This window comes from Alligator mississippiensis, chromosome 6 (genome assembly GCF_030867095.1).
Source record: "Alligator mississippiensis isolate rAllMis1 chromosome 6, rAllMis1, whole genome shotgun sequence".
Classification (NCBI taxonomy): Eukaryota; Metazoa; Chordata; order Crocodylia; family Alligatoridae; genus Alligator; species Alligator mississippiensis.
Genome location: NC_081829.1, coordinates 69,230,164 through 69,252,956, shown reverse-complemented (window position 1 = coordinate 69,252,956; position 22,793 = coordinate 69,230,164). Strand labels below are relative to the sequence as shown.

The window sequence follows — 22,793 nt, the reverse complement described above, 5'->3', positions numbered from 1 at the left end:
TAAAAATCTTCTGAAAGGGTGACGTTCATGAGTAGGACCAGTCAGAAAAAATAAGTACATAAATGCACATTAGTTACTGCTCACAGACATAAGATTCCCAAGGCATTTTAATATAAACAGCAAAGAATTCAGTCCCATATTACTATTTTGTGAAATATATTTATTTGTCAACATAAGCCAATGACCTTTAACAAAATATAGATTTACATACTGCATTACAAAAAAGAATTCCATAATCAAAAATTATCACAATAATGTACATCGTCAAGCAGTTAACAGTCAATTGTTTGCAGCCCTGCCTGCCTCCAGGAATGCTCGCCTGTACATTTCTTTGGGGGAGTGAAACCTGGATATGCAGTCCAGTTACCCCAGAATGGTCAGTGCAGAATACACTGCTTTACTCTGTACCTCAGCACTGCACTGCATTACCAGCTCCAAAACAAGAGTTTATGGGAAATCCTCTAAAGACGTTTAGTATCAATTTCTTAATTGTAACTATTTCTTCCCACAATGAAGAAACTGATCACGCTGGCTATACTACTTATGATGTAGATGATTCCTTTAAGTGTTTAGCAAAATCCAAAGTTCTATGAAGAGAAGGCTGGCTGAGATGTGCCTGAATCAGTTCCTTCAAATCTTCATGCAGGAAGGAATTGCCTGGTGAAAATTTATCCTGAAATGAATAAAATGGTAAATTGTATAAAGCTCAGTAAAGTCAAAGTGGTGGTTTCTCGAGTTGTCTTTTTACCTTCCCCTCTTGAAATCACTTACAGAGAAAGGACTTGTTTTCTAGACAGAGAAATTTTTCCCTTCTCTGTAAATAAGGGGAGCCTGCCACTCTGACCTCTTGCTATGAATTCAGACAAAAATCACACCTGCCATTTGAATTTAATCCAATATTTTTAATAAATCTTAAAAAAATTATTGGGTTAAGATGTTACATGCAAATACAAGAGAACAAAGGCCATCAGGCCCAAAGGAGAGGATGAAAGAAGTAGTCTGAAGTCAGGCAAAGGTAGAAATAAAGGTGAAAGGTGTGTCTTGATTCAGACTCCCCATTCCTGGGCAAAGTCAAGAGACTGAATATAAGTCTGCTGTCATAAGGACTGAGGGAAGACAGTCAGAAACAAGTGGACCACAGCATGCTAGAACTGAGATACTGCTAAAAGTTTGTTAGAGGAACAAGTATAACCCACCCTGTTATAAAGGAACAAGTATAAGCCCCTCCCGCACAGTTAATGTTATAGATGTGATCCACGTGAATATATAAAACCACTTCCAAATGCCTGATTTGAAACAATACTATGTGCTAGGCATTCTCATTTGATTACTACTCTTCAACATCCATCTGACATTCCTGGTGCTATCATCCAGAGTTGCTGTTGACTCTAGGAGGGACAAACAAGCTAGAAGGCCTTACAAAAGGACAGAAATAAAAGCTAGAATTACATTCTCAGTAGAGCCCTATTAACTATGAGGTTAATAGTTGCCATGTTTGCACAGGAGAAAATCAGAATGAAGTATCATTTTTGAGGAGAGGACATTCGCAGGACATTCAGTGGGAGCTGTCAGCTGGGTCATGTCCTACACTGAGGTCTGCTACATAATCCCTTTTTACATCCCAGTGTTGGGTTGCTTTAATATTTATATATTTTTAGCTATAACTTGGCAACGATGGACAACATTTTCTCTTTGTTAATACTGAACCCAGGGCTCTCAGATCTTGGCCATCCTGCCACCTTCAACTTTTGGAACAAGAAAGCATTTCTACAAAATACAGTTCATCATTAAAGAAAATGACAAACTTGCACTGAATCACTGGAAAGTATGAAAAGATCAGAAAAAGGAAATACAAAACACTCTTGTTACTATGTGCGTTGGCACTCTGGGAAATGAAACTTTGCTTCTCTCTTTTATAGCCGCTATTATCTGGTCCCAGTAAAAAGCTAAGAAAGCACACTGGGTATAAAACCAAAACAAACACATTTGCTCGTGACTGCAGCACAGGGAGCCCCAAGCTCCGGTGTCTATTTGTAAAATATATGCATCAGAAAGGATGCTCAGGGACCTTACCTTTTTTCTGGGTGTAAATGAGGCAACAGGAGGATTGAAAGTCATTCCTTTCATACTATAATTCCCAAAAAGTTCTGTAGCAGACCTATAAACACATGTTTTACACAATTAAGGAAACAGAGCAATATGTGTATTTCCATAAGAGTCTCATTTTAAAACTAAATGAACTGATGGTAACGTGCTTGAAAATTCCATGTTGCAAAAGAGACATGCCCAATAGTACTGAACAACGATGTGGGAAGTGATATAAATCAGACAGTCAGGAGAGTCAAGATAATGACACAAATTAAGAGCAAGGAAAATGCCCTTAAATTATTATAGTGATTTAAATACCTAGCTGAGTTACAGGTAGAAAAATCAGAATCCACAGAGGCTGGGTCTGTAGATTCAATGGTCCCAGCAGGCACTACCTGCCACACAAAGAACTTTTACTCTCTGCATATCCTGGCAACAGGCCCTGGAAAAACAGCATTCATCTTTTGCACTTATAAAAGAACCAGTGTGTTTTTGTTCTTCAGAATTCACTTTCTTGAAGTGCGTGGAAACTGAATTTCTGGGAAATTATAAAACCAGAATGAGCACTGGTTTACCAGTCTGTGTTTTTCAAAAGAACTTATGCATCTCACCTTCGGCTCAAGTCAGCCTTGAGAGCTTCTGAGCCTTCAGCTGGAGCACCAGCAATAAGATGAGCTGCAAACTTTTGCACAGTTGGGTGGTAGTGTCTCTGAAAGAAAAAGGGTAGCTGGTGAGAGATACAAAGAAACGAACATGTGTACTGTACCAGTCAGGGCAAACTTATACTTACACTTACAGATTCAACAGAAAACTTTTGGTGTGTAAACCCCTTTCCCATTTCAGCATGAGAGCTGAACACAAGGGTTAGTTGGTGTTCTAAAAGTCAACCCCACAGGTCTACCAATCACACAGCTATTGTGTCCCCAACACACGTCACCATAGTTAATCTTACTCTTCTTTGATATTGCTGTAGCCAGGGCTACAGAACAACAGTTCTTTCACAGTAAGTATTTTCCATTTAATATAATATTCACTGTAACGTGATAAAACAGGACAATTTAATGCTGGTACAACTCTTTTACCTGGCCATTCTCTGAGGGAGACAAGGTCTAACACCCAACTATCATGTTTCTGTTTGCCTCACAGAATAACCCTGGCATGTCACATGCAACCAACTGCAAAGTTGAAAGGAACGGTCTCGATATTCACTGGCACAGAACTCGTAATTGTGCTGCCAATCAGAACGGTAGAAACGCCCAAGGCCCAGGAAAATTCAGACCCTTGAACTGGCTGATGTCACCAGCAGAGAAATCTTGCTGCTGCCTACATGCCAGAAGCAGCAGCAGCTCAACTCGGTGCATGGGAATGTTGCCTTTGTCAAGAAAGCCAAAAAAGGAGAGAATGGAGAACTGGAGTGTGCAAAGGTATGTGGAGGAAACACAAGGACCAGAAGGACGGATGGGACAATGAGTAGGGAGCACACAGGGACCTATAAAAAAAACCAAATGGGATGTGGACTAAGGAGTGGGATAATATGGGAAGCAAGGCCCAGGGTGGAGGAAATGCTTGGGTGGGTGTGGAAGCAGGGAACCATAATGGGGTGGAAAACACAGAAACCTAAGGGCAGGAAAGTGGGAAGGGAGAGACAGGGATCCTGATAAGGGGAAGGGTGGGAATGAGGCACTGCCATTTAAAGGAGGAAAGGAACAGGAACCTCGCCAGAGAATGACAGGAGGAGATGCAGATTCTCAGCATGAGGCATGTGGGCAAGGTTACAGGAAAAGCAACAATTTTGCTATCTCATGCAATCCACAGGCCTGAGTAGGTATCCAGACTCCCTATACAGAGCATCAGATACCTCAAAATGGGACCCACCAAAAACACCAGGCTAAAAATGAAGCCCCTCAAGCTGGCCAATAGGAAATGTGGAGAGAGGGAGAGGAAAGGAAGAGGCGTGGGGCCCCACCTTTCCTTGTGGTTACCATCTTCACTCCTTAGGATGAGGGAGGCCTGGTTTCAAAGCACTACTCTGCCAGAGGAAACATAAGCCCAGATCTCTTAGTCCTAAACTGAATGCTCTAACCACCAGACTATAGGCTATTTCAAATGCAGCTCTCAATCTCACCTGTTAAAAATCAATCCACTTTAAAAGGGAGAGTTTCTCCCCCAATTCACCCTTAATTTAAGTTCCATGAAAACCCTACACTGTAAAGTGAAATAGGGGTCCCCAGCACTTCTCCTGCATTTTGGGCAGGTCCTGATTCTAGGGGTGTGCTCAGAGTGTCCCACCACATAAGGTCCCATAGGCAAACAAGACATTCCTCCACCTAATTCATGGATCTCAATCTCTCTCAAGCATGAGATGCCTAGTCCCTCAGCACCATCAGGATACAGGCCCAGAGCCACAGATGAAGGTACTCAAGGAACTTTCTGGTGGAAACTTAGGAGCAAAGTGACTTCAAGCTTTCCATGCTTAAAGTGGCAGATGAGAAGGGTTTTGATTACGTACACGTTGGATTTAGGCCCTTACAACCACTATTAAGGAAGCAGGTAGGCATTTAAAGCAGGTAGGCATCCTGATGTGCGTGTGTCCTAAAGCCCACAGATTGCTAAGAAAAAAAAAATCATACCTTAACTTAGCTCTATATTTAAGTAACAAAACAATTTGCCAGCTCCCCAAATTATCCAGCCAACTCACCTTCAGCAAGTGCAATTCCCACAGAGCTGTATTCTGAGCGTTGCAATACTCCGGCTCATCCAGTTCTGGGAGATAAAGTCCACTACCTTGAGATTCATTGTCTAGCAGGAGGTCTGTCTTGGGGAACGTCTGTTAACACCATCACCAGCAAAAGGGTTACATTCTATACACAAGTTAAATATAAAATATAAACACTCACACTATCAGTCTGAGCAGTATTCAAGGAAATATTGCGTAAATCAAAACTGTTTCAGATACTTCAAATCATTTCTTTAATACATTTAAAATTTTAAAAAAATAAAAGTCTGAGAAGCAAGGATTTTGTGTTATCTTTTGTTGGACCAACTGTATTGCTGGGAGAGCTGTTGGACAAGCCTTCAGACATCAAGTGCCCTTCCTCCGGTATATAAAAAAGCTTGTCCAATACCTTCTCATCTACAAAAATGGTTCAATAAAAGATAAAGCATGAATCCCTGCCTCTTATACTCTGCCTGGACCATCACAGCTACAACAACAATCCAATCCTACTGCAGCAAAAACTTACTTGCATCAACACTCTGTTGGATGCTAAGATGCCCACACTGGAGTCTGGAAGGACATGGAGAGCAAGCGTGGAAAGTCGCTTTATGAAGGCCAGGGCTCGTTGCTGGGAAACCTGTTTTCTTCGTTTGGCAAGCATTACATCCAGGCACTGAAGCACTATTATCATATCATCATTTGTTGCGCCTTAAAAATAGAATTTTAACGGAACAAATAAAATTCCATTTCCAGGAAAAAATGCTTTGTGAAGGACATTAATAAGATATTAGTGTCTCTGAACACTGTACTAAAGCTTAAATGGTTCTAAACTCAGTAATTAACATCCTGATGAAAACCACTCAGCCAGTTTTATAAAATTATGCCTGCTATAGGCAGAAACAATACACCTATGACTCCTTTTATACTATCTTTCTAACGCTATATTTACTGCAATAAGAAAGCTTAAAAATTATGAAGGGTGTTTTGGTCCTAACTGCACCAATTACTCTTTCAATTATTTATATATTTTTAAAAATGCACACATACTATACGATTTAGTATCACATACACCCCCCAACTCAACAGTCCATTTCTGATCTCCTTCTCAGTCAATACAAGTTAATTAAATCTATTTTACTACTTAAATTCTAAATATCTAAAGTGCCTATTAAGAATGTAAATATAGAACATATAAACTGCAAAGGACCAATTAATGTGAGAGATCAGTTGCTGATGCAAGGTCACTCACTAGTCCCTAATGAAATGGCACTGGTTGAAAGTGGTGCTATGCAATACAATTATAATTATTACTATCTGCATTAAGTTAATAAACACGGCACTACCACAGGAGACTGCCACCCATTTTAGAAGCATAGAATAAAAAATATCTTAAAATTGATATAATATATTAAGACTAATGCAAAAAAGCAAAATAAGCATCATATACATTCAGGTGTTAAAATACGTTACCTGCATGTAGCCTAAATAGTGTCTTGTAAAGATGAGTATAGAACTTCAAAGGATCAATATTAAGAACATCACCTGTTTAAAATAACCCCACATACATAGCTTTATTCAAATATATCAACTCAAATAAAACAATGAAGTTTATTTATAAATTATTTATTTATAAAGAGATCTCACCTTGACCAGAAAGAATATAAAAAGCAGTGAGAATGCAATGAAGGCTCTCCCGATAGCTTAGGTCCTGGAAATACAAAAGAACAGCTGATAGGCACTAGGTAAAATGTAATTTTATGAAAATATCAAATCAGTGCAGGTGGAAAAGGCTTAACTTACACCAGAGGCAATCAGAGAATGCAAAACCATCAACAGGTCATCAAAAAATTCCACATTTATCAGATGAGCAAACCTAGAATCAGAGGAATTTTTATTTATTTATTTTTTACCTCTATACAACTTTATCTGCAAAACTCTTTTAAAGTAACCCAACAAAAACTGAATCTTTAAGCCATACTTTCATCATCTGCTCTTTTAACACTTCTCCATCTAACCACAAATTGATAATTCACCCCCAAAATTCATCACAACCTGCCACCAACTTTAACTGTACTAACTAGAGCAAAGAATGATTTTCAATTTCTTTAGAAGCAGACTAGAATAAATGATGCACAATCACTTTGTGCCTCAAACAGTATTTCTTTAAACCCTGCTTTGGCAATGACATAAGATTTAGAAATACATAAAAAGTACAAAAACAGGATTTTTTTAGGGTTGTTTATTTCTATTTATCTTACATTAAGTGCTCAAACAAAGTATTTTTAAAACACCTTTTCAGCATCTTATTTTTTTAATATGTAGAAAAACATTAATTTATGGCTCTTACTTTGCAAGACCTTCCAGCACCGCAGGCAATAGAGGCGATTTCTGCGCTTTCTTCAGTATTCTAAAGTACGTTAAAAATACTATATTCAGGGTCTCTGTGTGCTGTGGATAAAAGTATGTAAAATAAAATTAATAAGCAAGGGAACCAGGAATTACCAAACTCAAAACTTTCCTTTTACTCTTAAACAACTCTTCCAAAAAAAATGTGAATTAGAAGCATAGCTATCCCAAAATTTGACATGAAATAATCAATACGTATTGGTTTAAAGGATAAAGTTGCATATTAGGAAGTGAACAGATGGGGCTGTGTTCCAGGGAAAAAAAAATGGCAACATTTCCATATTTGGCTAAACAACAAACAACGCTTCCAATTTTAAATCTGACCTACCACATCACCAGGGACTACTTTCAAAATATAAATAAATGAAAGGAAGCATGTGACAGTGAACAGATCCTAAACTATTGTACACCCTTAAGAGAACTGTGTTTGGAGCCTGCAGTGTCAGGTTCCACGTGTACCAGCACCTTGAGATCAGTATTATACAACTTCTGTGAATGGTGACATCATAGCCTTCTGGTCTGGTGTCTAACAGCAGCACTCTTCTAAGAAATGCCAAAGAAAGCCCAAGGACAGATCTTAGTACTCTCACTTTTGTACCTTACTAGAATGCCTTTTCTATAGACTGGTCTGTCATTTTAGTGGCAGTTGTCACTGCCCTCTGCTTACTCTGCACAAGTGCTGTGATAACTTCAGTCACCTCGGCACAGCTATATCTGCTCATTACAAGATGTGACTCCATCCCACCTCTCACCTGGACATGCCATGTTTTTTATGCATGAGAAGCTGTGCATCACCAGCCTGTTACTACAGGCTTTACCCAGCGAACCAATGTTCCAAACAAAAGCCACCAAATTAGACTGTAGAGGTCTCATTTTATTTCCTTACATAAATAACTGCAGCAACAAGAAAGGAATTTCTGAAATTCCCTACCAGTTTCAGTTTTTTTTCTTTACTCTCTGAGGCTTCTGCTTCCAGGAGTTCTCGTTCCAGTTTTTCTTCTGCTTTCTTCCACTGAAAATACAGTTATCTTTAAGACATCAAATATTCTGGCAAATTAATTTCCCAAAAGCCTGAAAACCCAGAGTCCGGAGCTCCCTTCTGTATCAGGGTTCTATGGCCCTATGCAAGTTGTAGAGTGGCCTGAAGTTTCTTTAAGGATGGCAGAAGAGTAACTACTTTTCTAAATAACCCCTTCTCCCAAACTACTACATTTGGGGTATTATCTGCAGCACTGGAAAGTAATTAAATAGGGGAAGACGACAGAATTAGGAAGATCAACTCAATCCTTCATTGTGTACCAGATGCACACTATACTTGCCAAGGCAACCAGATTACCAGCATCAAGAAATAATAAAGGTAAACCTTTGCGTGCACTACAAGCAGATGATAAGAAATCACAAACCATACCTTTCTCTGCATTCTGGAAAGATTTTTCCTTTTGTCTTTACAGGTCATAAATTTTTTCTTTGCAGTAATGTCTTCTGTGTCTTTTTTCATTTCTACTTCCTTAATTCTTAAGTGAAGGAATATTTTTAACACCTAGAATGAGAATAACTGAAATATTTAGTGGCTGGAATCAAATGAGGTCACATGCAGTAAATACAATGATAGAAGCTTAGCAGCTACCTGCCACCAGAAAATAAGAAACAACTGTTCATATAATATTCCATGTACTGTAGCTGCTGTGCTATATGGTATTTTATTTTACATTGACTAAACACACATGCACCAAGATAGCTATGTTCAAAGAATGCTGAAGTGGCAAAATCAAGTGAATCAGAGTTGTGCAGTCAAGATTTTTGTCTGCAGAATCACTCCCTTAGCTGTTGCAGGAGTTGGCTGGGAACTGCAGGAAGAGAAAGGAGGGTCTTGAGTTAAAGCCATCAAATGCTGCCCCAGAGAACAGAATCTATCCCTGCATTTGCCACAGTGCTCCTATTCAATGTCAGACAAACTGAATAAACTAGCTTTTCACAAGTGGTCACTGGCACCTGATTTGAGTCCTTCAGTCAGATCTGCAGTGTATCAGACATTCATATCTTCAATGAGTCAATGAGAATTCAACTTTCAGCTATGGTGTTTAATATTCTGAAAAAATCAGGAACTAGACATCTCAAACTAGGTTCTCAAAATCAGTGGATGCTTTTGATGCAAATGTATTTATGCCAGAACTTCATCATTCATTAAATGGTTTTAAATACACTCCTCATCTCACAGGCATCTAGATTAGCATTCCTGAAGCCCTAGAAAAAGTAATTCTCACTCAGAGTAAGGTTTGAATACTGTGCAGTTAATAAACTATGGTGTATGGTTACACTTGGAACAAGGAGAATAAAATAAAATACTGAACATTTGCTCATTAACTGCATCATACATCCCATGCAATGAATGAAGCAGGGTTCAGTGCAACTGGATAATTAAAGGCTGTATCATGATGCAAATGCCAATAGTGGCTACATTAAGGTTGTACTAATAATCTTAATTCCTGGCTATTTTAGCTTCTGAGTGCTTGACTTTGCAACCTTAATGCAACCTATAAATCATCAGCAGGGCTAGTACTTCCAGATCAGCAACTCAGATTCCTGCCTCTTCAGCTAAAGGATTATAGTTAACAACCATATGGACCACTGAAGGGACATGAGACACATACCTTCCCAGTAGGGTCCTCAAATATTTGAGACTTGCGAATCCTAGCTTTGACTCCGGCCAGAAGGGGAGCATGCTCTACCAGAAACAGGCATTTCTGATTGTTACTTTCCAAATATGACCTCTTCTTCCTGTGTTCCCTCCAACCTGTCTCATTGCCAACCTAGTCTCTCTTGTCCCCTGGCCTCTGGACGCAGTTGAGAATGCATCCTCACCTCCCTACAGTTCCTCAATCCAGTTCCTGACTTTTCTCAGCCAGACTTGTTATCACTTCCAGGCTCCTCAACCTCCACACATTTCCAAAGTCCCTCATTTCAATCTTCTTGTCCAGCCAATCCTAATCTCTCCCACGTTTAGTTTCGTACCCAGACCACTCCATCTAGATACTGTCTGGCAATACAAGACTTGAGGCATTTAGTTATGTATCACACTAACAAAAAATCCTTAGTGTATCAGGAAATTTTCATCAAAATGATTTATGACAGAAAATGTAGTTCCTATAAAACCTAAGTTTTTGGAAATTCTTGGTAATATGTTCTCAATTTCTGCTGGGGTAAGGGAGGGAGTTGAAGAGGGATTTTGTTTCAAGTCAGTTTGAAACATCAGTTTGAAGTGAACTGAATGTTACATTCTGATCCACTATCACATCAAGCTGCTTCTATCTATGGTGCTCTGGTACCCCAGAAAAGTTAGAGTTTAAGTGTTTCATACCTCTATTCTTTCCTATATTTTGGGATTCCTGTCCGGATCACATTTCAGATGATACAGTGAAGTGTCCTCCCTTTGACTAAAATCAGGTGCCATGTTTTGGGCACATCTACACATGCATTTAGGCGATTTTCCTAAAGTGCATTAAATTTAATATCTCCAATGTGAGGTACTAAATAAATATACATTAGGCTGCCTCAATGCGCAGTAAAGAACGCACATGGTTTTTAAGTGACACTTAATGTGCAGTAGTCTATTTTACTGCACATTAGTGTAATCACACATTTTTAATGTGATGCTTTAATGAGCAATAAAATAGGCTACCTTGCATTAAAGCGCGTGTGTAGAAATGCCCTATGAGATCACATGAGCATGGTGGATCAAAGACAGAAACTCAGAGAGAGAAGACAGCAAGGTTAAGAGGTGCTGTGACATCACAGGAAGACTATCTCATGACAGACTGAAATGATTTCTAAACTGATTTTCTTAGCACTTTTCATTCTGTGAAAATGTTCAATATTTTGACTGCTTGCCCTTTTTTAGGAAAAAACAAATGCTGAGTTATCAGAAAGTTAAGAAATATAAAACAGACTCCCCCCCACCTTGTTTTAAGGGAAGTCAAAAAGCCCTAAGCTAGTTCTAGGCTCAGTGAAGGTAATGAAATACAGCATGGCAATGGGAAGAAGTTAGATCATTTTACTTCTTACTTTTTTGCATTTTCTGATACTGTCAAAAGAAAAGCACAACAAAATACACTTACCTCAGGTCTAACATCATAATTTCTGCTCTTCACTAGACCAGATATTACTTTAACTACACCCAAGGAAGCAATGCCAAGTTTGTCTTGTTTAAAGAGCTGCTTCACTGCTTCACAACACATTTCTGAAATCTGAAAGTTAACTAAAATGTTTATTCTGAAGAGGCAATATGAAAGAGACCAACTTGTGCCAACAGTTGTTTGTCAGTTACAACTAAATAATCAGAACTCTTGAGGAGGTGATATCTTTTAGCAGACTAACTGGATAGCTGCAAAAAATTTGCTTTATTTGCAAGCTTTTGGGCACGCACACCCTTCCTATGGCATAGGAGAGTACAAAGATTGTAAAATCAATTACAGCTATGCTTTTTATGACAAAATTTACAAGATGTGACAATGCAATATTTAAAAACAATGCAAAGACTAAGATACTGATAAGGGATATACAAGCAATATGGTTGCCTCAAAATGAATTTTCAAAACCAAACATAAAGAATTTCTGGTAAAATCATAAGAAATAATAACTATGCTCACCTGCTTTGATGTGTCATTCATGAGGGGTACAACCAAGACAATAATGTTATTGTGAAAGTTGAAATGAGGCAATGCGACAAGCAGCTCACAGAGACATTTCACTGCAATCTCTGCCAGACCTTTATATGCTTTTAATGAGATCACGTTACTCTTCTTCAGCTTTCTTTGCTTCCAGTCTATAAAGAATGACTTCTGTTATTGTGGAAAACTCACGGGAACTACTTTACTTTGAATAATTTTCTGTTAGTTTTCCTAATATTTTGTTCAATAAAATAAATCTTAGTATACAGATTCCTGTGAAAGAGTCAGATAAAAGATGCAGAGCAGTATTCATTCTGAATAGAAACATTTAGGCCTCAATACTGCAAACATCTGAATAACCTCATGCATGCCACTAGCTCTGACTTCAGTGAGATAATATGGGTGTAACTGTTGGCAGGATCAAGATCTTCTGTCTAGAAATGTACATTAAGAAACAAGGAAAACTCACACTATACCTTTAATTGTTTGTTCCAGATTTTCCAAGTAAAATTTATACTGGCTCACAAGACCTTCTTCAAATTCTCTTAGTTTCTGAGTTTCTTTTTTAACCTGCAAATACAATACAGATTAGATTTTCTTTAAAACTGTTAAGTACTGCAATTAATTAATATTCCCACACCGAAGTTGAGATGTATGTTCATTTGCCAGGGCTTTTCTAGGGATATACTGCAATTAATTAATATTCCCACGCCAAAGTTGAGATGTATGTTCTTTTGCAAGGGCTCTTCTAGGGATATATTTAAGATAACTTCTGTCTTTACTATTGTGTAAATTTTGGTATGTAAAAGAAGTCTCCCGTCTTCCCCACCAGATCTATTTCATTAGCAGGGTTTTAAGTGGGATGTGATGAACTTTTTGAAATTAGTTTAAAAGCCTCAACTGTGCCACCTCAATTGAAAAGTACCTTTCAAAGCAACCTTATACAACAAGTCCAGGAGAATGAGGTATCCTATAGTTGTTTACTGGTTAATTAAACATACAGGCACAAAGATCTGAGCCAATTCTGGATACTTTAGTAATATATTCTTTGTGATAACTTTCAGTGATTTATAATTTGTTCTAGTTCCTATGTCAAATAGGGAAAGCTGTTTTGTTCCAGTGTTTGCAGTATTGCTGAAAATTATATATGTATCACACACCCCTTAACCCAAAGGGGTTTTTTAGTGTCCACCTGGTTTAAAAGATGGATGCATAAAACATTTTGGAAATGGTATTAACAAGTCCTCTCAAAGTTTAATATTTTATTTCCGTCAATTTATCATCAGCATCTAACCATACATTTGTACTTTAACAAACTGGACAGATTCTAGAAGTCAGAACTTAAGACTCTGCTTAGCATTAAAAATGACTGTTTACATTTGTTCAAAAAACAGACTAAAATTAAGCATCTGTTTTAGCATCAGAAATAAAGTCAAGGAAGGTTTCATAAGACTGCATAAAAAAACCTGAAGCTTAACCTTTGTAGCTTTTTCTGCTTCGGTCAAAGGCCGAATTTTGTAAGAAGGAGTTATATCTTTGAATATCTCCATCAAAGAAACCAAGACCAGCTTCCGAACAATGACAGCCACATTGGGGTCCTGTTCCATCAGCATGACACGCAACTCTTTCAGCTTTTTAATCTGTTCAAGGAAAAACGAGTGAAAGGATCAATTATGAGTTACCTACCAAACAGAAATAAGTTTGTACACTTTTATGCAAATGGGAGGAACAAGAATGCCACCCTAATAGGAAACAAAACCGTTATGGTGCAGTGACACTAACATAATGGAATAATAAACCCTATTAAGTACAAGGAAAGCCAATAAACCCCAAAGAATCCACAATGGAATAGTTCAGTAATGTTATATCTACCAAGTCACTGCAACCTTAAGTAGAACGATAGAAAAATATTTCTGCATACTAAAATACTAAGTAAGAATCTAACAATGAGTCTGCAAGCAAAGCCTAAGGGTTAGGACCCTGTGAACAAAGCAAGTTGACAGAGTAGAAGTATGGGAGTCTCATTCCCAATGTGTAAGACAGACCTAAGGCAGTCATGGAGTTTCCAGCTACTGAAGGGTCTGGACAGAATCAGACAGCTACATGGAACCAGACTCTCTGTACACATGATAAAAGCAAACATTTCCCTCAACTCTGCAGAGGGAAACATGGAGTTTCTGTTGCTTGTGGCTCTTCCACAGGTGCATGACACATTGCAGACTCTGCCACTGCTCAATTACTTCAGAACTTTGTAACTGATTGATTTGCAGTATCATACCCACAGAGTCTAATATTACCTACATTATTTTCTGGGTCAGACAGAATGGCAGATGCTAGACCTGCAATCTGGGTTTTCTTCTCCTGCAGCTTTATTTTCCTTTGAACAAGTAGTTCCTCAGTAGAGAGTAAAGGCAGGGGTTCTTCCCTAGATACTGGAACAAATTAAGAGTTAGCTTTTTTCCTTAGGGTCTCCACACTTCTTCTGCACATTAGTTATCACTTAACAAGTAGCATGGTGAAATCCAGATCTATATATTTCATATGCTATATGAAAATATACTACATATAATAAATGCAGCTGTATAAAACCCTTTCTGTGGTTTATACCTATTACAAGATTCAATTCACCTCATCCAACCTGTATTTCACATTTATAAAAAGAAACAGCACATGTCTGCTATAAACTTGAAAGTGGTTCTCTCTATTATACCATATGACAATATACAAACCCAATGTGTTACAGCCAGTCAAATTACAGGCAGTCCTGTAACTCCATTTGCTTTAGAACAGTACTTCATTTTAATATGTCTAACTATTAATAAGGACATTTGATTACCTTCTGCCACCTCCATTTCTTCCATATCCTCTTCCTCCTCTTCATTCTGTGCAATGTTGCTAACTGCAAGAACAGAGTGTATATTTGCAACCTGACAACAGGCAAAATAAATAAAACACAACATATTTAGTTGCCCTGTTATTCCAATTCCTGCGACTGTTTCTTACCTGGCTTTTCCATGGTTTGCGGAATAATGCCAGTCTTGTCTTTGATAGGAAGCAGATGGATAAGTTCTTTTTCCGGCTCAGTCTGCATGCGTCTTGGCATTTTCTCATATTTGTCAATCACACTTTCCTGTTTTCGTTTCTTGGCATGAATGGGTTCACTACATGATGCAAGATAGACTCAATCAAGTCATCAACAAATTAAAAGAATTTAACTGTAAATAGAAGTCTGCTGTCAAGATTAAACACCCACACCTTAAACTCATGCAATTTTTCATTAACCGGAACATCTGAGTGAATTTACTCTAAGTCTGTCAGTTGAAGTTACCACTTTAAAACTGGCAGTTTTATGAATTGTCATACAAACTCTCCTCATTATAAACAAAATCTATGCCTACAAAGCTTCAACTTTTTTTAAATAAACTTAGATGTGAAAAATAATAGTTAACTTAGCATAAGAAGCGAGTTCAGTTATTGTATGATTTCAAAGTTATTCCACTACTCCCTTAGCTGATGTTAAAAGTTTGTCTACTCAAGAGTGTTTGCACTGATTTAGTTAAAGCAGTAAATGGTGTAATTCCCTAGTATGGGAAGACACATCAATTTAAAAGCATTTATCTGTTTAGCTTTTTCAATAGTACTGTGTCCACATTAAGGGGCTGCAAGATAAACTGCAACCACTGGGTATAAATAAATCCTAGCAATGGAAGGCAGTGCCCACTAGAACTATGAAAACCACATTAGTAAGACTACCATTAAACAAAATGGTTACAATCTTGGCCCAAATATACAAGAGGCCAGGAAGTGCAGAACAGAGAAAAAAGGCCCCAATTTCATATCCTTAGCATCCATTCTCTGCCAAGGAGCGAGACAGGATACTGTCCCATGGTCTGACCCAGTAAATAGCAGGTCTTATGTTCTTATGTTAAGTTCATAAGCTATTCCACACTGACTGGACCAGCATTAATAACATGTACCACCTTCTTTTACAGCCTACCATAAATTGGTGCATACATTTGCTGTTGGTTAAAGTTAATTTATACTTGAGCATTTATATTCAGAGCAATTTACCCTGTCACCCAAGCAACATCTTCTAGGCCAGACGCTGATGAGGCTGCAGTAGTAGCAATGGCTAATCGGGCAGCAGAGACCGTCTAATTAACCATTGCTGCTGCCACTTGCAGACAGCCCAATCAGCTGTTGCCACCAGACAGCAACAGATGACAGGGCTGTCTTTCAGCTGCTGTCATGGTGGCTATCACTGGGCACTGGAGAAACTACAGTGCAGTCCCCTTCCAGCTCTTTGCTGCAGAGCACACCTTTGAGGGGACTATGTAGCATTCTAGCCAGAGGCTTTGCAAGCGTGCACACCTCATAGCATTCTATTTTTGTAGCATTACAAAGTGCCACAAAAGCAATGTGTCCACAGCCTTGGCACTGAAAAGAACACAAAGGTCCCTCACACAATCATTAACTTCCTAGGGAAGTGGTCCTCACTCCTACCTTGGGTAAATTCAAAAAGAAGTTGGACGAACACCTGTCTGGGGCTGTGTGATCCCAGCGTGTGCTCCTGCCAGTGGCAGGGGGTCAGACTAGATCTGTTCAGGTCCTTTCTGACCCCAAACTACTATGAAACTGTGAAACGTACTAAAATATTTAAGAGACAATGGCTAGAAGCCCATGCACATGACCTCTATCGTACACAAGACCTCTATTATACACAGGAATCAAAAAATTGTTGGATCCTGGGAAATTCCATCTGCTTTGCATGAAGAAGCAGAGATGAAAACTTGGCAGAGATAGTATCTTGCTACAGTATCTAGGGCTTAGCCACAGGAGTGCTGGTGAGTGTATTCTGATTGCACTTTATTAAAGAAGGTAAACACTAAAACTAAAGACACCCAGGCACACAACTGGAATAAATCTCCTGGGAATTTTTAATGTTACTACTGCCAATTTATTGCCAAGAAAAACAGAGAACAGTTACCTAGAAGAGAGGTCTCTTGTTAGAAATGATGCTTTTTGAGACAAATCTTCCATTAATTTGAGGTCATCTTCATCCATCATGTCCAGAGGAAGAGCTTCCTCTTCCTCTTCTTCCTCTACTTTTTCAGCTGCATCAGAAGACAATGGATGGAGTTGTAAGATGCTGTACACATATACAAACTTGAAATGGACCATTCTTGTACCCATCACATGTGTTCAGCTCCACACGTTAACGCCAGTCCTGCAAACATTCACATGGGCTAAACTTTACCTGTATGGTTTGTCTTGCTAACATTAATTGACCATCAAACATATCCCAGAAGATTACCTTGTGCTTCTACAACTTACTGTATATATGAGAATATGTTGCTTGCTTATTGCTCAACCCCCAATCTCAAGGATCAATGGGACAATTTTTGCCTGTCCCCTACTCTCATTCTATCTGGCTTGAATGACCCTATGGGTAAGGATCTCCATAAATCACACCAGAAGTGCCCCCCACAGAGGCTCCTTTTATGTTTTTCATTTTGCTTCTCTCCACTCCCTCCCCGCCCCACAACCCCTGCTCCATATTGGTGGAGGGGCCCCACCAGCTGGGCCATTTGCTGCTGATCACTGGGGAAGCAAAAAACGCAGCTTATTTAAAACAGTGGGATCCCGCTTCCAATCAGGGGCAGGGGACGAGAGGGGGCACAAACACTGAAATGAAAACATTAAAGAAGCTGCTGCAGGAGGCACTTCTGGTATAATTTATGGAGATCCCTACCTATGAAGTCTTCTGCTAAGAGACATACTGGGGCTCTTGAACACACAAACTTTCCGAGTCTACTACAGATACAAGCACTCTCAGAATCACAGCAACATTCTTCACGATTCCATAATTAGTATCTAATACAATGGAACCTAATCTGTACCAACACGTTATCACGACACTCTCCAGTATTGTTTGTAGCCACAGAAAATGAAAAAGTCTAAACTGAGGCTCACAGGGAAGTGCAATGTTATTCACAATACATTACTTGCTCACTGTTGCTATCCAGAGGTCAGCAAAGGCTAGGCACTGTCTATGTATTTAAAAGGATGCAGTCATCCCTAGCATGCCAAATACATCTGACTTACACAAAAGGTCTCACCTGAAAGGGGTCACATTAGGAACTCATGCCTAATTTGTTCCTTTTATTTCTCCCATTAAGACAGTGCGTATTTTTTTTTTAAAGGAGATAAAAACTGGTATGGGTATACTGTATATTCTCACATATAACCTGCCCCTGAATAAAACAGGCTGATTTTCAAAAGGTACCATAAAGAAAAAAGACCTTATTTAAGTTAAGTATCATGGTAGCAGCAGCTAGGGAGATGAGCCTGCTGCCAGCCCAGTGCACTGGATGGGGCTCACTGACTGATCCAACATGCTGGGTCTAGGGCTACGTGCCAACTCCAACCCTGCACAGTAGTTCTGGGGCCATGAAGCAGACACAATCCTGCATGGTGGGTCCAACCCCATGTGGCAGGTCTGGGGATGCACAGCCCAAGAGGATGCCAAGTCTTGGACCACCCACCAGCTCGAGCCATGTGCTGGGTCTGGCCCTGGAGCCAATGGACAGTCCCAGATTTGGAATACCAGGTTTGATCTAGCATGCAACCCCAGAACTGGTGCACTGAGTCTGACCCCAAACACCAGCCCAATCCAGCACCTGGATGAGGAGGGGGGCTTCCCCTAGGTCTGGAAATCTGGTGTATGGGGGGGAGCAGTGGCAGTATTCATTCCCATTACTCGCGGAGCTGCAGCAATTAATGCTGCCACCTCTTCACTCTCCCCATCAAATTTCTGGACCGATGGGGATCACTTTTCCTCATATGTAATGCACACTGTAATTTTCCTCAGTTGTTTTTTGGGGGAAAGGTACAGGGTATATGTAAGAAAATATGGTATTCAGCAAGCTATCATGTGCAAGTTATATCATGAAGAAATTTATGTAAACAGTTTTGGCATGCTTAAGTGATAAGTGAGCTTGGTCTAACAGCACTGTTCATATTGGAGACTGCAGGGTAAATTAGCCTGCAAGTTCCTTGATTTCACAGCTAGAATGTTTTTAGTGTAGAACATTTCTAACATCTAAAGTAGTTTGGTTATCTGTACAGTACCTCACAGGCTCCCTAAGAGGGTAGTACAGTTAGAAACCCAGGCTCAATGTAGCTTCTGAAGTTGTCTATAGAAATATACAAATCCAACAGCTAGAAAAAAGAATAGACACAAGAAATAGTCTGGAATAAGAGGCAGAAATGTGAATAGTGTTGGTCTCAAAGATAATACTGCAAATATACTGGCCCAAAGGGTAACAGTGACCTGAATCAATGCTGACACTCTTCACAAAGAAGTATAAAAACAGAAAAATCAGAGAAGTTGGGATTTTTTTTAAAAGTGCAGAATGCCAATATCTAAGCATGTTAGTTTTAAAGTGGGAAACACAAACTTCATCCATTTTCTGCAGTCTACCTTACCAAGCAGTATGTGCTACAGGCTCTGATGTAATCAGTAAAGCATAATATCATATGTAAAGCATATTAAAATGTTTTTGTTATGTACCACGCAAGTAGCCCTTGTCACTGAAGAGCTGGTTGTGAAAAATAAAAAAACCCACTAACACATGTGTACATACTCACTAACTTCAGTCCTAGAATAAAGAAAAATTTGTATGCTATTGATTTAGCTCTGGTTTCTTGATATACAAATTAGGGTGAAGCATGAAAATATTCTGTAACTCTGGTCCCCACATCTATAATGAATGCATCTAAAGCTTTGACAAATTCATTACCTGACAAACAGGCCAACAATTACCTGCATGTTTTTTCTTGTGTTCCTCCAACGGAGCAGGTGTTTTGGAGATCACATCTCGGACAGCTTGTCTTAGCTTCCTTTGCTCTTTTCGGTATTTCTTTGCAGTGCTCTGTTGCTTAAACTGTTTGTTCTTTAACTTGTTGTCAAGTTTGACTTTACTAGTTTTCAGCAACTTGCGAAAACTTGGGACTCGTTTTGTATTTTTTCTCTAGAAACCAAAAGAAAAAGTATCGGTGAACTGGGTCATTCATGTTTACTCTGATTAAAATGAGTGAGATTTTCCTTTAATACCAAAGATGAAGTTTTTTAAAAAGGACAAGTTAAAAGCTGTCATTACTATCAAATAAACTGCAGTTAAGCATAACTCTTTCTCCTTAATTTCAAGTTTATCCCATTTTTACTAAATGAAATTACCTGCATTCACCTCCATGGAAAGAAGGTGGACAATAATCTGTCGGAAACTTTTAACAGTTCGAGCTCTCTAACTGCCATATCCAACACAAAAAATAATTTGGTTTAGAGAAATCTTATAGCTGTCCCTATTTTAAGAAAAATTATTGGAAAAGGCTCATGGATTATCTAGCCACCCCCCACCCCTTTGTCTAAATTTAGACCTGAATACAGAGCCAGGACCTTATTGATATGATCTGTTTCTAGTGATGAATCAGGATAAAATACCCACATTATTAAAATTATTGACAACCTTTGAAGCCAACTGACCATCAGATACTGACTGGCTTCTCAGAGCTTTGTGGGGGCAGTAAAGGGAACACTACAAATGTTTGCTCCTTTCTCCCAGAGACCAAAGCGGATGGTTATCAGCCACAGCTGCTTCTTCACATCTGAGGTTGATCCCACCTATTTCCATCTCATCTCATCCTTCTCTATGTGCATGGAAGGCCAGAGCCTGGAAGTGTTACCAATACAACATTTCTTTTTACATTTCTTTTCCACGGTAGCCAGTTCCATAGCTTCAGACAGCATCTCGTGTAGAGAGGGCCTGTTTGATATTTCAATTAGTTTAATGTGTAATATTTTTAATAGTTTTGGGGGTTTAATAGTTATAGCAGTCGTTAAGGTTGTGAGGGTTCCTTCTTCCCCTGTCATACACTCTGCTGTAGTTGAACGCACTTGCGAGTGGGGTCCTCTGCTCACCTTAAAGCCCTCAGCCACAGTTTGTTTTCTCAAGCTTCTGGCTCCAGCCAATTGAGAAATTTGGTGTTAAACCCCTAAATCTGAACCTGGGCCCTTTACTGCCAGCTGGGACCCAGCAGATAGGTTTCGTGACCATCTGGACTGAAAGCTCCGATTCAGAAACAGGGTGACAAGGCAGCTCCCGCTGTGACGGCTCTGCTGCAGGCGCAGCCGTGTCCCAGCAGGCAGCACCCCGATGCAGCTGGGGGACTGCCACTGCCGTAGGGAGCTGGCTTTGTGTTTGGCAACCACAGCAGCTACTTTCCTTCATGGGGGGTCAGGCTGGCGCTTCGGGCCCCACAGATTCTTAGTCCAGAGCCCAGGCCTCCTGGCTCCCCCACCCCATCCCTGCAGTGCGCAGCAGAGTCTGGGTCCTTCCTTTCCTCTCTCCTGCCTTCAACTGCCCCCTCCCAGACCAGCCTCCACTGCTGACAAACCCCTCTGCTCTTGGCCTCAAAGTCTCAGATCAAACGTAGTGGCTCCTTAACCTGGCAGGGGACATACCATGTACCTGTGACCAAGAAGGCAGTTTTCCCAAACCACTTTGCAGGAGAACTGCTCTTCTGGTGTGGCTCAGGACCTGCCAAGATGCAACAGTTTTAAACCCAGTTTATGGAAGTGGGAAGCTCCTCCCTTGCTTGCTCTGAGGGCCTTATGGCTAAGGACAAGCAAAACTCAGGGGCATCCGAACCCCAAGCCTCTGGGCTTGGGCCTGTAAGTAGGATGTCCACCAAAGGTTTTGGAAACATCTGAAGCCCGGGTGCAGGTGGAGGATGTTTGCCGGTAGCAGGGCCACAGAGGACAGCAATGCAACTGGACCTGGAGACAGCGAGAAGGACTACGACTGGATCAGCAGCAGTGGAAGTGGCAGCGACAAGGCCAGTGAATGAACCAAGACCGTAAACCCCAAACCGGGGTTTGGACGACAGGACCATCACTTGGGTAGGTGAGGGGGGGTGCAGGGGAATAGCTTAATTTATTGTAACAGGAAGCGTTTCTTAATTAAAATTTCTTAATGTGGTTTTAGGGTATGTGATGGAAAGTTTATGATAAAGAATATATATCTATAACTCTCTCTAGAAATATATTTTAATTCAAAAAAGAAAAAAGAAAAGACAGGCCTCTTCACTCAGCAGGGGACCAGCTGGTCACCCGGCTAGCGCACACCTCCACGCCCCCGGGCGCCCATGCACACGCTGCACGCACAGGGCCGGGAACACGCGTGCACACGCGCACTGACCCCGCCCGCCCCAGGGGCCGCCCCCGAGCCCCGCGGCAAAGCTGACCCGTTCCCCGAGACCCCCCGGCCCGCGGCGGCGGCAGCTCTCACCGGCTTCATGGCGGCGGCGGCGGCGGGTCTGGGCCTCCGGGGACACGTGCGGCGGCGCGGAGTAGGGCCCGGAAGTTTCCGCCCCCCGCCCGGCGCGGCGCGGCGCGGCCCGGCTCGCAGCGCCCCTGGCGGCGGAGGCCTGGCCGGCAGCCGCGGAAAGGAGACGCGGGGAGGCGGCGGCGCGGGGCCCTCGCCCCCTCTTGCAGCAGGAGAAGCGGGCAGGGGCTGGCGGCGGCCGGGAGGAGCCCGTGTCCCGAAACCTGGAACGAGCCGGGCAAGCCTGGGCTCTCCGGCCACGTGTCGGAGTGAAGTCCTCGCCCCGCGCAGGCTCCGTGTGAGCGGGCCCAGGTACAATCCAACGGTAAAGCAGGAGAGAGAGAAAGAAATGCACGTCCTCTCCCTCCGGGCGCTCCCTCTGGGGCACAGGCGTAGGCTTTTGACACTGATAAGTTACCAACTAGTAATACCAGTAGCAGAAACAGACTCCAGTTCATCTCCTTTTTAAAATAATACCACAACTGATGTAGGGATACGTGTTGTAATTACCTTGCACCTTGACAATAGGAA

The 22,793-nt window shown here is 40.7% G+C and overlaps 1 protein-coding gene across 1 annotated transcript; it reads right to left on the bottom strand.

Annotated features, from left to right (window-relative positions):
• Positions 1-139: 139 nt before the first annotated feature.
• On the bottom strand, positions 140-22,325 carry NOC3L (NOC3 like DNA replication regulator). The gene is made up of 21 exons (XM_059729970.1): positions 22,227-22,325; positions 19,703-19,910; positions 16,865-16,991; positions 14,881-15,038; positions 14,714-14,776; positions 14,179-14,309; positions 13,356-13,517; positions 12,354-12,447; positions 11,857-12,032; positions 11,326-11,454; positions 8,619-8,750; positions 8,142-8,222; positions 7,152-7,252; positions 6,605-6,677; positions 6,449-6,512; positions 6,275-6,346; positions 5,331-5,512; positions 4,787-4,915; positions 2,700-2,797; positions 2,074-2,158; positions 140-673 (listed from the first exon to the last, which is right to left on the bottom strand). Exons 1-21 carry the CDS (start codon positions 22,233-22,235, stop codon positions 542-544), a joined length of 2,406 nt encoding a protein of 801 aa, XP_059585953.1. The 5' UTR covers positions 22,236-22,325; the 3' UTR covers positions 140-541.
• Positions 22,326-22,793: the final 468 nt, after the last annotated feature.

Bases quoted from the DNA above. Each gene is read 5' to 3' on its own strand.
- NOC3L (XM_059729970.1), bottom strand. The intron at 14,777-14,880 runs GTAAGAAACAGT...CTGTTCTTGCAG, and splicing joins GCAAACCATGGAAAAGCCAG to TTAGCAACATTGCACAGAAT. The intron at 674-2,073 runs GTAAGGTCCCTG...TATTCATTTCAG, and splicing joins CATTTACACCCAGAAAAAAG to GATAAATTTTCACCAGGCAA.